Raw genomic sequence first — 14,255 nt, forward strand, 5'->3', positions numbered from 1 at the left:
AGTGCTGGAAGAAGAACAACGGCAGTGCTACACAGTAGCCTGAAGAGGCTCCTTTAGAAGAGCTGTAACGCTCTCCTTTGTTGTGCAGTAAAATTAAACTCATCGTTATCGGACAAGTCGTCGTGCCATTGTTGGTGAGTAACCATAATTAATTATCTATGTACAGTACTTAGTACATGTACATAGTTTAGTGTCACTGTACACACATTTTACTGTATACAATTTTTCTTGCATTGTACGTATTTATTGCTGGTGGCCTGTCTGTTGTAATGGCTGTAACGTATGTGATATCGGAGACGCTCGATATCTTTAAAGTAATATTTAGGTTTTACTGTATGTAAACTGTGTTTACATGCATAATTTCAACGAATCTTACCTAATTTCTAAGAGAATACAAAGGGTTTATGCTGTATAATTGTGCTGGAAATGTTTATAATAGTGTGGGAGAGTTTATAAGGGCTTAAAATATATAAAAAGAACTATATGAACATATGGTTTCTACTTCGCGGATTTTCACCTTTCGCGGGGGGTTCTGGAACACAACCCTCGCGATGGAGGAGGGATTACTGTATAGTAAAGTTAACCTACCTAGCATGTGGCCTGACTTTTAAAATATAAATTTAGGCACGCCACCATGGACAAATGAAAGCGATTTCATATTTCTTGAACTCCTTTTAATTTGTACAATAATATCTGAAGGCAATGCAATGCCTAACAAAGAGACGGCCCTAAAACTGCCCTCTTCTAATGGAAGTCAGGCACCTTTTTGTTATTGCAGTATGAGGATTAAAGGGGGTGTTATAAAAAAGGAATGGCTTATTTTGTAACCTTACATCACCACTCAAAAAAATGAGAAAATTGCTAAGACTGGTCATAAACTGTTTTTTAAAAGGTCCCCTAGCCATCATAATCAGCAGCCAATGTGTTTGAGAAGAAAACCTAAAAGGAGGCTTTGGAGAAACCTCACGCAGACACACACTTAGGTTAACTTCATTGGCTCGGACGTGGAAATTCAAGCCATCCTCCTAAACTCCCAATTAATTTATGAGACTAAGCCGGCTGGAGGGTAACTGGGCACTGGAGAGACAGAGAGAGAGCAGCTGTCTACACTCCATGCCAGGGCTGGGGAGGGTGGTCATCACATGTGCTCAGGAGTAACAAGACTGTTGAAAGAGCGAAGGCCAACTTGCTAATGATGGGCTTCACTGATGAGCACAACTGACATGTCGGCCTTTTCATGATGGCACTGGCTGCCAGATGATCTCATAAACTCTGCAGGGTGGGCCTTGGGAACACTGGGAAACACAAAGCATTTCTTTTCTGTTGTGAATGTTTGACAGAAATCTTCAGACAGAGGAAAAAATTCTGAACAAGTTTTCTCAATCAGAAATAATAAGAGCTGTAATGTATCGTGTGAACTTCAAAATGTGTCACCCCAGTAACATGCTTGGAATGACTGGGATTGTAATCTGGCCTTGCTTAAGCCCACGTTGCACTTAGGAAGTCGGAGGGGCAGTCGGTGGAACGCTCCCATGAAGACGATCACCTAAGGTGACATACCTAATGACTGACACCAACTAGTCTGCGACTGACTGTGATAAAATCAAACAGGTTAGGAGGAGGGGCGGGACTGTGCCCACGGAAGAGCCGACAGCCAATGAATGCTCATCCAGAAGAGCAATACACAGAATATAGTGATGAGGTATAAGGAGCGTGCATGTGCTGAACCTCACAAACAGAACAGAATCTCGTCTGTCCGATGTTTCGTGTTTATGTGCTAAAAAAGGGCCGAGACTGTGGCTGAACCCACCAGTTATTAACCCTTGGGACAGAGCCGCTATAGTGCCAGCCACGTCAGGTAGAATGGGGGCTTTGGACCTCAGAAGCAGAAGAGAAGCTCGTCTGTCTGATGTCTCATGTTTTATACGCTAAAAAAGTGCCAAGACTGATTACAATGAAAATTAATAAAATAAAAATATTAAAAAAAAAAAAAGTGCCAAGACTACAGCTATTAACCCTCGGCACAGACTCACTATAGTGCCGGCAACGTCAGGCAGAACAAGGACTTTGGACCTCACAAACAGAAGAGAAGCTTGTCTGTCTGATGTCTCGTGTTTTATGTGCTAAAAAAGGGCAGAGACTGCGGCTGAATGTATGACAGCTATTAACTTTTGGCACAGAACCGTTTTAGTGCCAGCAACGTCAGGCAGAACAGAGACTTTGGACCTCAGAAACAGAAGAGAAGCTCGTCTGTCTGATGTCTCATGTTTTACACCCTAAAAATGTGCCAAGACCACAGCTATTAACCCTCGGCACAGACTCACTATAGTGCCGGCAAAGTCAGGCAGCACAGGGGCTTTGGACCTCACAAACAGAAGAGAAGCTCGTCTGTCTGATTTCTCGGATTTTACATATCACAACAGAAAGGACAAAATGAATAAAAGGAAGAGATTGCATCCTGTTATTGGCTCCCAGCACAACTGCACTAGAAGATTGACGCTCAGTCTGCAATTTCATTTGTGTAATTTGACAAGGTGCAGTGAGGAGATCAGCGACTGCAATCAGTAAATCTGATATTCCTCTTGACAAAAAGTCACAAAACGTGACATTGGCTTTACAGAGACTGTAGAGGTTAAGTGCACATCTGGCTCACCATCGGACCTAACTGTTCAGAGCACCACATTCAGAACGGTACTGAGCGGCCAACACACAGCACTTTTGGATAATGGAAAGTTGCCGTGTGAAATGAAGACTGATGAACTAAGTGGTTTAAGCATTTATCAGCTGCTGGCTTTAACTGCAAAATATGATCATAACTAAGCCTTACACAGGTATGTCAAGTAACAAATGTTTTAATTTGTAATTTTGTTTTATGCTTGGATCCTCGTAGAATTTGTTTAAGTGGGTTATCATTTCTCATCAGTTAAAAAGATTAGTAATTAAACTGGCATGTTAGCAAAAAAAAAAAACTCACAACACATAAGGAAGTTGGGTTCAGCAAGACACACTTCATAGTTAGAAATCAAAGGGAGCTTGAAAATGTCACTTCATATCACCACATCTAACTGTTGCCATGCTAGGTGGAAGGAAATATCCAAACCTTACCTGCGGCCTCCGGCCTCGATTGACATATGTGCATACGGGGTTGTAGGCTCCTGTACCACAGACATACAAATGGGTTCGATTCCATGGCTCAATCAGGCGAATAAAGTTTCCGCACTCCCCCTAGAAATAAGCATTAAAAATCAAACTTAAAAAATTGGATTGATGCAGACACCAAACAAAACAGTGTAATGTTTAAAGAACAGCTCCTTTAGTGTTGGGGAAAAAAACATTTATGATCACGTATTTGTATTACTGGATAAATCCAGCCATTAAGATCACCAAACTCAAAGTATCTGCGTAAAATGTGTTGTTCTGGTCACAAACACACCTTTGAGATGATAAGCACTAAGGAAACGGGTAAACCAGGAGTATCAGACACAAGTCTTGGAGGGTTATGCTGTAAGAAAATGGCTAAACCGGGAGTGTCAAACACAGAATCTGGAAGGCTGCAGTAACTCCAGCTTCTCATGCCAGACACTTGCTAAACTGATAGCCAATTACACCTGCTAATAATGCACAATTTTTAAAGACTCAGAACACTTCATTCGTTCTTTTTTATTAAATCAGTCAACTCTGGGGACAAATAAATTATCTATCTATCTATCTATCTTATGTAGTGCCTTTATCTATCTGTCTATCTATCTAAACTATTATATACTGCCTTTATCTATCTATCTATATAAACTATTATATAGTGCCTTTATCTATCTATCTATCTGTCTATATATATAAACTATTATATAGTGCCTTTATCTATCTATCTATCTATCTGTCTATCTATCTAAACTATTATATACTGCCTTTATCTATCTATCTATATAAACTATTATATAGTGCCTTTATCTATCTATCTATCTATCTAAACTATTATATAGTGCCTTTATCTATCTGTCTATATATCTAAACTATTATATAGTGCCTTTATCTGTCTATCTATGTAAACTATTATATAGTGCCTTTTTCTATCTATCTAAACTATTATATAGTGCCTTTAACTATCTGTCTATCTAAACTATTATATAGTGCCTTTATCTATCTATCTATCTATCTATCTATCTAAAATGAGCCAACAGATGACCAGCTAACTCAGAGATCTCAGACTGAATAACTGGAGGTCCACCATTTTTACTCATAATGTTAATGAGATGTACACATCCACAAAACTTTGTTTTTCTGTTTTCTAAGAGCACCATCAAAATATTTTTGGACCAGAAAAGATCAATATTTTCCTGGGCTTCACTTTTTTTTTCTTTTGAAACATGATATTGATGTACATATTGTACAATGGACACATAGGATCAAGTGTTTCCTTTTCTCTACTGCCAAAATGTGCTTCTTCCTGTGGAAACGTTATGTCATCTGAGATAATGGGAGCACTGGAATCATCAGATGGACTGGTTCTTTCATCAGACTAGACAGTCCAGCACAAACCCTATTACAGAATGCCCAGGAGGGGTGGGCAGCTGACTGGAGTTTTTGTTTTCCTCTCCTCCATTGTCAACTGTCCATAGCTCAGCAGTTAATTAATGGACAGATATTGTTGGGTTACATTTATGTTCATCAGTTTCAACTTTGTTTTCTTTTTGTTTAAACAAATATGTGTTTTTAGGTTGGCCATGTAAGCAAACAACTTTAGGAGTCAAAAAAAAAAAAAAAGTTGGGGTACCTGCCTGGTAAACCCTTTTAATTGTTGTAATAAAAAATGGCTGATAAAAGCAATATTCTAAAAATCTAGGACTTGTGTAGGTGTTCAGGAGCTTCTCTACTGTCAGTTTTGTATCTCACGTCACCTTCTGGGAATGGGACAGCTTTTTACAGGGCTGAGAATGGAAGGGGCGGGGTTTGATCTGGGAGGTGGGGAGGGGTTTGATCTGGGAGGTGGGGTGGAGTTTGATGTGAGAGGTGGAGCGGGGTTTGATCTGAGAAGTGGGGTGGGGTTTGATCTGAGAGGTGTGGAGGGGTTTGATCTGAGAGGTGGGGTGGGGTTTGATCTGAAAGGTGGGGAGAGGTTTGATCTGAGAGGTGGGGAGGGGTTTGATCTGGGAGGTGGGGCGGGGTTTGATCTGGGAGGTGGGGTGGGTTTTGATGTGAGAGGTTGGGCGGGGTTTGATCTGGGAGGTGGGGAGGGCTTTGATCTGGGAGGTGGGGCGGGGTCAGTTGCCCTTCTTGGCCATTTTGTCTTGGCTGCAAGAGGAGAATGTTAGCATCAACTTCCCCTTTCATCCTGCAGTGGGACTGTTGACCTCACCAGAGCCAGAGGAGGTGGTCCCCAGACATGCTTTCATGACAGTGTTTTTATGTCTACCAATTCTGTATTTAGTAATTTGTAAAATCTAGCATTTTTCCCAAGATCCTGTCACAGTGTTCTGCTCCTGCACTATACAAAAATAAACTGGAATGAATTGAATTGTCTTGGGGTTAACTAAAAAGGAAAAAATGAAAGGCACTGAATCTTAAAAACCAAGTTATTTAAAATTAAGGCATAAAAAGGTCTCATTCCTTAGTGGCAGTAATAGGTTACTGATTAAGAGAGTGGCTGGAATGAAAACCTGCAAGCCACTGCAGCTCTCTGGGGTCTGAGGCAGACAAGCTGAACTTTGATGATGGGGTTGCTCTTGCTTATAACTACAGTGGCACTTCTGCCCACGGCAAAAAGGACTGGTATGCATGTTTGTGCCATGGTGTGTTTCAGCGCTTTCAGCCATTATTACCTTTATCAGATTAAACTTCACAGTAATAAAAATAAATAAATCAACGTTAAACAATGTGGTAACATGACTCTACTGAAAACCTGGGAAAAAAAAAAAGTATCAAAGATAGCCTTAAGGTTTTCAAGTCAGTATCGACTAGAAACTGCATAAGCTATTAGGTATAAAAGTTTAACTAAAATTAAGAATAGGGTAGGATTACCGTATGGAGGAATATTTCAGCCAAAATTAAACAAATACATGAAGTACTGTGAAATATGACAACAATAAAAAGAAATGAACATAATTAAATGTGTCATGGAATATATTTTTGTTAGTTTTAATAAATAAATTTGCAAATTAAAAAAAGTGCTGTGAAATAGGACAATAAATAAAGGAAAGGAGTGTGAGACGTGAGTGTAAATAAATGTGTGACAGAATATTTTTTGTTGGTTATTTATTTCCTTAATTTTGTTCATAATATTCCTCCAAATGCCTGTTAGAACTGTCACTTTCACTCGTCAAAGCTGACAGGGCGGGCTCTAGCGAGTGCTGTGTTCTGATTGGTGAATCATCAGCACACTGGACTCAGACCTTCGGCTGTCAAATGCCACATTTACTGTACAGCAGACACTTCAGATGCAGGCTCCTAATGATGAATCAAAATTTATTAGAATTTAAATACCCCGCGTCGAAAGGTAATTCCACTCTGCGCATGATTCACCAATCAAAAAGCAGCACTCCCTAGATCCCGCCCTCTCAGCTTTGATGAGTGAAAGTGACAGTTTTAAATTCAAGTCGTATTTCATGTTGTGTTTGGAGGAATATTGGGCATGTGGCTTTCCAGCCTGCTTAATCCAGACAAGGGTCTGAAGGGGTCTGGAGCCTGTCCCAGCTAGGTTAAGGTGCAATGGAGGAAGAAATCGTGGACAGGTCACCACTCCATTGCATGGGAAAACACACACACCCACCAAGCACATACAGTACTAGAACCAATTTAGCGCTGCCAATTCACCTAACTGGCATGTCAATGGACAGTGGGAGGAAACTATGAGCACCTGAAGGAGACCACGCGGACACAGCAGAGCATGCAGACTCCATGCAGGGAGTGACCCAGAATGCAATCCATGGTTGCCTTACTGGGAGACAGCAGCACTACCACTGTGCCACCATGCCACCCTAGAAGAAGGCATTTTATGGATAAAATTAAATAAATAAGCAACAAAAAACATTTTCCGTGAGACATTTATTTATTTATCCACACCCATGCTCTTTTTCTTTATTTATTGTCACATTTCACAGTATGTTGTTTAATCGTATTTTTGTTTGTTCATTATATCTTAGCTGAAATACTCCTCCATATTACGGGCTGGCTATATGAAGGGAAAACTTGGTGGCACAAAAGTTGCATTGAGTGACAAAGCAGAAGGACAGTTTGGGTCACTTGACTTGACCCAAGGCAGTTAACATAATGGCAAGCACAAGTGTAACCTTGAGAGGAAGAGTTCTCCTCGTAAATCTTTACGGTTACAAGCAGTGTAGGCAGGCCGGCCTGTCATGGACTGGCACCCATACCCTTGTTTGGTTTTGTTCAGCATTTGATGCTGCCAGGATAGTTGCTGGTGCTACAAAGCGTGGGATCAAAACTATGCTGAAGGTGTTTACATTAGATAGATAGATAGATAGATAGATAGATAGATAGATAGATAGATAGATAGATAGATAGATAGATAGATAGATAGATAGATAGATAGATAGATAGATAGATAGATAGATAGATAGATAGATACTTTATTAATCCCAATTCACATACTCCAGCAGCAAGATACTGATAAAGAAAATATTAAATTAAAGAGTGATAAAAAAAAATGCAGGTAAAATGGACAATAACTGTATAATGTTATCGTTTACCCCCCAACCCAGTGCCCCCCCGCCCCCCCCCGGGTGGAACTGAAGAGTCGCATAGTTTGGTGGAGGAACAATCTCCTCAGTCTGTCAGTGGAGCAGGATGGTGACAGCAGTCTGTCGCTGAAGCTGCTCCTCTGTCTGGAGATGCTCCTGTTCAGTGGATGCAGTGGATTCTCCATGATTAACAGGAGTCTGCTCAGCGCCCGTCGCTCTGCCACAGATGTCAAACTGTCCAGCTCCATGCCTACAATAGAGCCTGCCTTCCTCACCAGTTTGTCCAGGCGTGAGGCGTCTCTCTTCTTTATGCTGCCTCCCCAGCACACCACCACGTAGAAGAGGGCGCTCGCCACAACCGTCTGATAGAACATCTGTAGCATCTTATTGCAGATGTTGAAGGACGCCAGCCTTCTAAGGAAGTATAGTCGGCTCTGTCCTCTCTTGCACCAATACTATTACTATACCTACCACACTATCTTTAATTTTCCCCACCATATGAGTCGGTTTGTCCTGGCATTTCCCAGCCTTACAGTTCTTCCATCTTTTTGTAAGACCCCCTGAGCGAGTCACATATCCCTCCTGGGCTCCAACTGTAAAAGTTATCCATGCTACCATATGTATTATTGTAACTGCCTAGAAAAACAGCAATGCTTTCCTCCAGCTTCTCAGTGACAGTAATAGGCAGCTATAAAAAGAAATTGTGATCCACATCCCTGCCACAGTCGCTTCATATGATGTATCACTGTGCTTAGCCACAAAAACATTTTCACCGGTAATTCAATTCTAGTCTTTGTCCTCAAACTGTCAGACACTCAGCCCCACAGGATGTGCCAGGAAAACTAGAGCATAAGTCGTCAAAATTAGAATGAAATGCAAAAACTGTGACAAACTTCAGGTAAAATATTACAGTTATTCCCCAGAAGACGAGATTCAGGAGACCTTGCAAGAGCAGCTTTAGGCCCAGCACAATTAATGGTCACAAGGAACTGGCTTCTCCTTCCGGCATTTTTGGGACCAGCTCTGAAATGAATATAAGACCTTCGCATTGAATGTACCCATTTGATGACCCCAATTGTAAAGTTTCAGGGTTGCCAGGTGCCAAGGCCTTTCACGGTGGCAATTTAAACAGTGCGAGGGACAACATGCCAGGACTCGACATCCAAGCCAGAATTAATTTGGGGTCCTTACCTGGATGGGACACCCATAACATGTAAGGACAGGGAACAGCAATAATTCTTGCCCCAAACGCATCTGCAGAATGGCAGCATCCCTGGATATCAGTACCCGTTCGGACACCCACAAGGAATTCTAGGAGTTGTAGTCCAGTAGTGCAGCTCTGCTGGAGTCCATGGGTGCCGCTAGAGGGTGCCATACAGCTTGGAAGTGCTTCCAATGGGCAAAGCCCTGGCACCATAAGTACTCCTGGGTCCTCAATAAAAAGGGCCGCGCCACTGCTTTGTCCAGGGGAGTTGGAGACTGATGGCCAACACTCAACTGGAGAAGTAGCAGTGTGAAAGAAAGAAAGAAACCCCCTGTGTAATTATTGTATAAAAGGTATTTTTGTAGTAAACCCCCTCTTTATTTGATCCCAGGACTATTTTGTGCGTTTGTGTTTGGGGCTCAGTGGTGCCCCCCTAGCCTTCACAACAGGTTTACTGCAGTGGACATTTATGCACCCACACTCATATTTTGGTTTCCATCCATCCATCCATCCATTTTCCAACCCGCTGAATCCGAACACAGGGTCACGGGGGTCTGCTGGAGCCAATCCCAGCCAACACAGGGCACAAGGCAGGAACCAATCCTGGGCAGGGTGCCAACCCACCACAGGACATATTTTGGTTTCCCAACAGCTAATTTACAGTTCCCTATAAAAAGTATTTGCCCTCTTGGAAGTTTTCCCAATTTTTAGTACACAACATTGACTCACGATGGAGTTAATTTGGCTTTTTTGATAGTGCTCAACAGAAAAAGACTCTTTAATGTCAAAATGAAAACAGATCTCTGCAAAGTGGTCTAAATTACCTACACGTATAAATCACATAAGTATTCCCCCCCTTTGATATGACACCCCTAAATCATCACCTGGTGCCACCAGTTTGTTTTACAAGTCGACGGAGGTCATCAGTCTGGGGTTTGAGCTGACTGTCGTATAAACGGACCTGAATAAAAATAGAACATCTGCAGCATCTTATTGCAGATGTTGAAGGACGCCAGCCTTCTAAGGAAGTATAACCGGCTCTGTCCTTTCTTGCACAGAGCATCAGTATTGGCAGTCCAGTCTAATTTATCATCCAGCTGCACTCCCAGATATTTATAGGTCTGCACCATCTGCACACAGTCACCTTTGATGATCACTGGGTCTATGAGGGGTCTGGGCCTCCTAAAATCCACCACCAGTTCCTTGGTTTTGCTGGTGTTCAGGTGTAGGTGGTTTGAGTCGGACCATTTAACAAAGTCCTTGATTAGGTCCCTATACTCCTCCTCCAGCCCATTCCTGATACAGCCCACGATAGCAGTGTCATCAGCGAACTTTTGCACATGGCAGGACTCCGAGTTGTATTGGAAGTCCGATGTATATAGGCTGAACAGGACCGGAGAAAGTACAGTCCCCTGTGGCGCTCCTGTGTTGCTGACCACAATGTCAGACGTGCAGTTCCCAAGACGCACATACTGAGGTCTGTCTTTAAGATAGTCCAAGATCCATGTCACTAGGTATGAATCTAATCCCATCTCTGTCAGCTTGTCCCTAAGGAGCAGATATTCCCCCCACCACACTTTACTGTAGGGTTGATGTTTTGATGTTGCTATGCAGTGTCCTTTTTACACCAGATGAACTTCTGCTTGTTCCTCCCAAATAGTTCCATTTTGGTTACATCACTCCACAAAACATTTTTCCAGTACCGTTGTGGGGTGTCCAAGTGCTCTTTCGCAAACTTCAGGAGTTCAGCAATGTTCTTTTTTGATAGCAGTGGCTTCCTTCTTGGTGTCCTGCCATGGACTCCTTTCTTGTTCAGTGTTTTGAGTATAGTTGACTCATGAACAGAGATGTTAGCCAGTTCTAATGACTTCTTCAAGTCCTTTGCGGTCACTCTAAGGTTCTTCTTTACCTCATTGCTGACTTTGTGTTGTGCTCTTGGGGTCATCTTGGCAGGGCGCCCACTTCTAGGCAGAGTAGCCACAATACCAAATTGTCTCCATTTATAGACAACTTGCCAAACAGTAGACTGAGGAATATCTAAAATCTGTGAGATGACTTTGTAACCCTTTCCAGCCTTATGTAGATGAACAATTCTCGATCGTAGCTCTTCAGACAGTGAGGCGTGTTTCCCATCAGGATATGCTTCTTCTCAAAAGCTCAAACTCAAACTTTATTATGTTTTTGATCCATCAAAGTTATTCTAGGTCACACCGCTGAACTCGTTTCATTAAATGGACTCCAGGTGTACTAAATTCGGACTGCAATGAGCTTTTTAGCTTAGGGTTCACTTACTTTTCCAAACCTTCAGTTTCACAGTTTGAATGATATATTCAATATGGTCAAAAATTATCTGAAAATCTGCGTATCTTTAGTTGTAGGAGACCGTGTTTGTTCATTATTGTGACTGACATGAAGATACGACCATGTTTTATATGGAAATTAGACATAAAAATAGAGAATTCCTAGGGGTTCACATACTTTTTACTTTGATTGTACTCTATTAAAAATAGTGTGCCATGATCTCTTCCAGTCATGGAGTTGACAGCGATACGGCTAAACCAGTAATAAAACAATGCTGCGTTACTGTAGCAAACTCAACCAAAGACTCAACTAGGAAACGATGGTAGGCTCTCCAGACACAAAGGATTCATAAGCAACAAGCTATCAGTTGTTCCCAAGTCAAAACAGAAGCCAACCCAGCGACTAATGGGTTGTACGTATTTTAGGAAGGGATTATACTGGCGACCCATTTCGGGTGATGCAGGTGGACTATGTACAGAATTTGACCTTGACCAGGGATTTTAAAAGGGTTCCTCTTAGAAGCACCTCAAATATAAATATACTGAAGAATATAACTTGACAAATTCTCTCGAATGGGACACGCGGACCTCAAAAGTAGGGCCCCCTTAGGCAATGGCGTCTAGGGTGTTTGCCCCACATGCCACCCCCAAACGCCGCTCTTGTGGTGGGAGCAGCAACATGCTGTGGAGATGCTTCTCTGCAACAGGCCATGGAAGGATCATTGGTGCGATGAGACCCAACCGACTAAATGCTATGTGTAGAGCAAAATAAGCACTGCCCATCATCAAAGACCACACCATCGCCACCACCATGAATCATAATGATGGCAGCATCATTCTCTGGGGAAGCTTCTCTGGAAGGCCTAGCTTGTCAGAATCAGAATTCACTTTATTGGCTAGGAACACTAATGTGTGCTAGGAATTTTTCTTGATAGGATCAGTGCAATATAGAAGGACAACGTAAATCTCAAAAGATAAATACCGTATATACTCGTGTTTAAGTTCTCCCGCAGATAAGTCAGGGCTTGATTTTACCGTATAATTTCCGGTATTTTATAATGTCGCTCGTATAAGTCGAATGCAGAAAACTCACGCTATTGGTCCAAGAGATTATGATATGCTAATGCCCACCTGAGAGAGTAATCTCTGTATTGTGCCTACGTGACCACACGGTAATACCCAAACTATTCCAAAGAGATGTTTACACTGTTTTGTGTTTTTTGTATCTCACACCCTCATACACCTTTATCGTAAGAGCATCCCTGATCTACGATGGAGCATTCGATCAAGTGAAGAAAATATGGAGCTGGTTTTAAATTAAAAGTCGTTGAAGTGGCGAAAGAAATTGGCCTTGCGTCTGAAAAACTGGTGCGAGATTGGAGGAGGCAAGAAGATATATAAAAAAAAAAAATTGCGTGTTGTATTTTTGAACGGGCGCATAAGTTGGGGTCTGATTTTATGATCGATTTTTTGGGTTTCAATACCCGACTTATACGCGAGTATATACGGTATAAGAAGATAAAATATAAAATGATAAAATATGAGGCAGCACGTGAGGGTTATAGATGAACTGGAACAACATTCCTTGAGGGAGATTGAATTTCCTCAGCTGATTCAAAAAGCACATTCACTGATGGGCTCATACCGGCTCATAATGGTTCGGGTTCAAGAGGCTCCCGCCAGTGACGGGGGAGCATGGTGCCAACCTGGACCGTCACAACTAGGGGATCCCGGGTGAGCCGTTGAGCTTTCCTAGTGACTCAATTTTAAAAATAAATAGAGCCAATCACACTTCACCTCCATGCATGCAAAGCACTTTGGGGTTTTACTTCAGAAAGCTATTCTATATAACATATGCTGTTGATATTTTTCACTCAATTTTCTGCTGTTCTGCCCATTTCTAAAAAAAAGAGACATGCTGTGCTTTGTGTTTTTTATTTTTATTTTAAAAGAGTTACAGCCAAAACTATGCATTTGAGTTTCATGTAAGCATACAATTTTTCCACCTCAGTCCACGGCCATCTCCACGTTTCTTTACATGATTTACAAGAAGCTGTCAATAATAGAATTACACATCCGGAGAGGTTAAAGTGAGCCAAGTGAATCATTCTGCAAATACAATTCACCATGTCAGAATTTCCAAAGGGTGCGCCACTTTTTGCCCAAATCCTGCTGACCAGAATAAATGATTTAATGACCAAAGAGCACCCAGCGGAATGGGTGGGGGGAAAAAGTTAGTTATTGGGTTCTGTTCAATGCCAGACACAGAATGCGCTCTCTGCCAGTTTTGAATGACATATTCATCCGTGCTTCATTTTCTTTTGGTTCTATTTCAGGCTCAGGTAAATTTGTCCTTGGCCATGCGATCTATCAGCTGATCTGTGATCCTTAATACGGGACACGTCAGTTGATTGCTGTCACCATTCAGAAATCACTCAGGCTTTCTCAGATAGATAGATAGATAGATAGATAGATAGATAGATAGATAGATAGATAGATAGATAGATAGATAGATAGATAGATAGATAGATAGATAGATAGATAGATAGATAGATAGACTTGAAAGGCACTATATAAACAATAGATAGATAGATAGATAGATAGATAGATAGATAGATAGATAGATAGATAGATAGATAGATAGATAGATAGATAGATAGATAGATAGATAGATAGATAGATAGATAGATAGACTTGAAAGGCACTATATAAACAATAGATAGATAGATAGATAGATAGATAGATAGATAGATAGATAGATAGATAGATAGATAGATAGATAGATAGATAGACTTGAAAGGCACTATATAAACAATAGATAGATAGATAGATAGATAGATAGATAGATAGATAGATAGATAGATAGATAGATAGATAGATAGATAGATAGATAGATAGATAGATAGATAGACTTGAAAGGCACTATATAAACAATAGATAGATAGATAGATAGATAGATAGATAGATAGATAGATAGATAGATAGATAGATAGATAGATAGATAGATAGATAGATAGATAGATAGACTTGAAAGGCACTATATAAACAATAGATAGA

General features: G+C 41.2%; 1 protein-coding gene across 1 annotated transcript in view; it reads right to left on the reverse strand.

Moving 5' to 3' along the window:
• sema3fb (sema domain, immunoglobulin domain (Ig), short basic domain, secreted, (semaphorin) 3Fb) overlaps positions 1-14,255 on the reverse strand; it is a 360,044-nt gene that overhangs the window by 106,706 nt on the left and 239,083 nt on the right. Inside the window, 1 exon segment of the mRNA XM_028825108.2 lies at positions 3,106-3,225. Within this exon segment, the coding sequence (XP_028680941.2) occupies positions 3,106-3,225 (120 nt within the window).

This window comes from Erpetoichthys calabaricus, chromosome 18 (genome assembly GCF_900747795.2).
Source record: "Erpetoichthys calabaricus chromosome 18, fErpCal1.3, whole genome shotgun sequence".
In the NCBI taxonomy this organism is placed as follows: domain Eukaryota; kingdom Metazoa; phylum Chordata; class Cladistia; order Polypteriformes; family Polypteridae; genus Erpetoichthys; species Erpetoichthys calabaricus.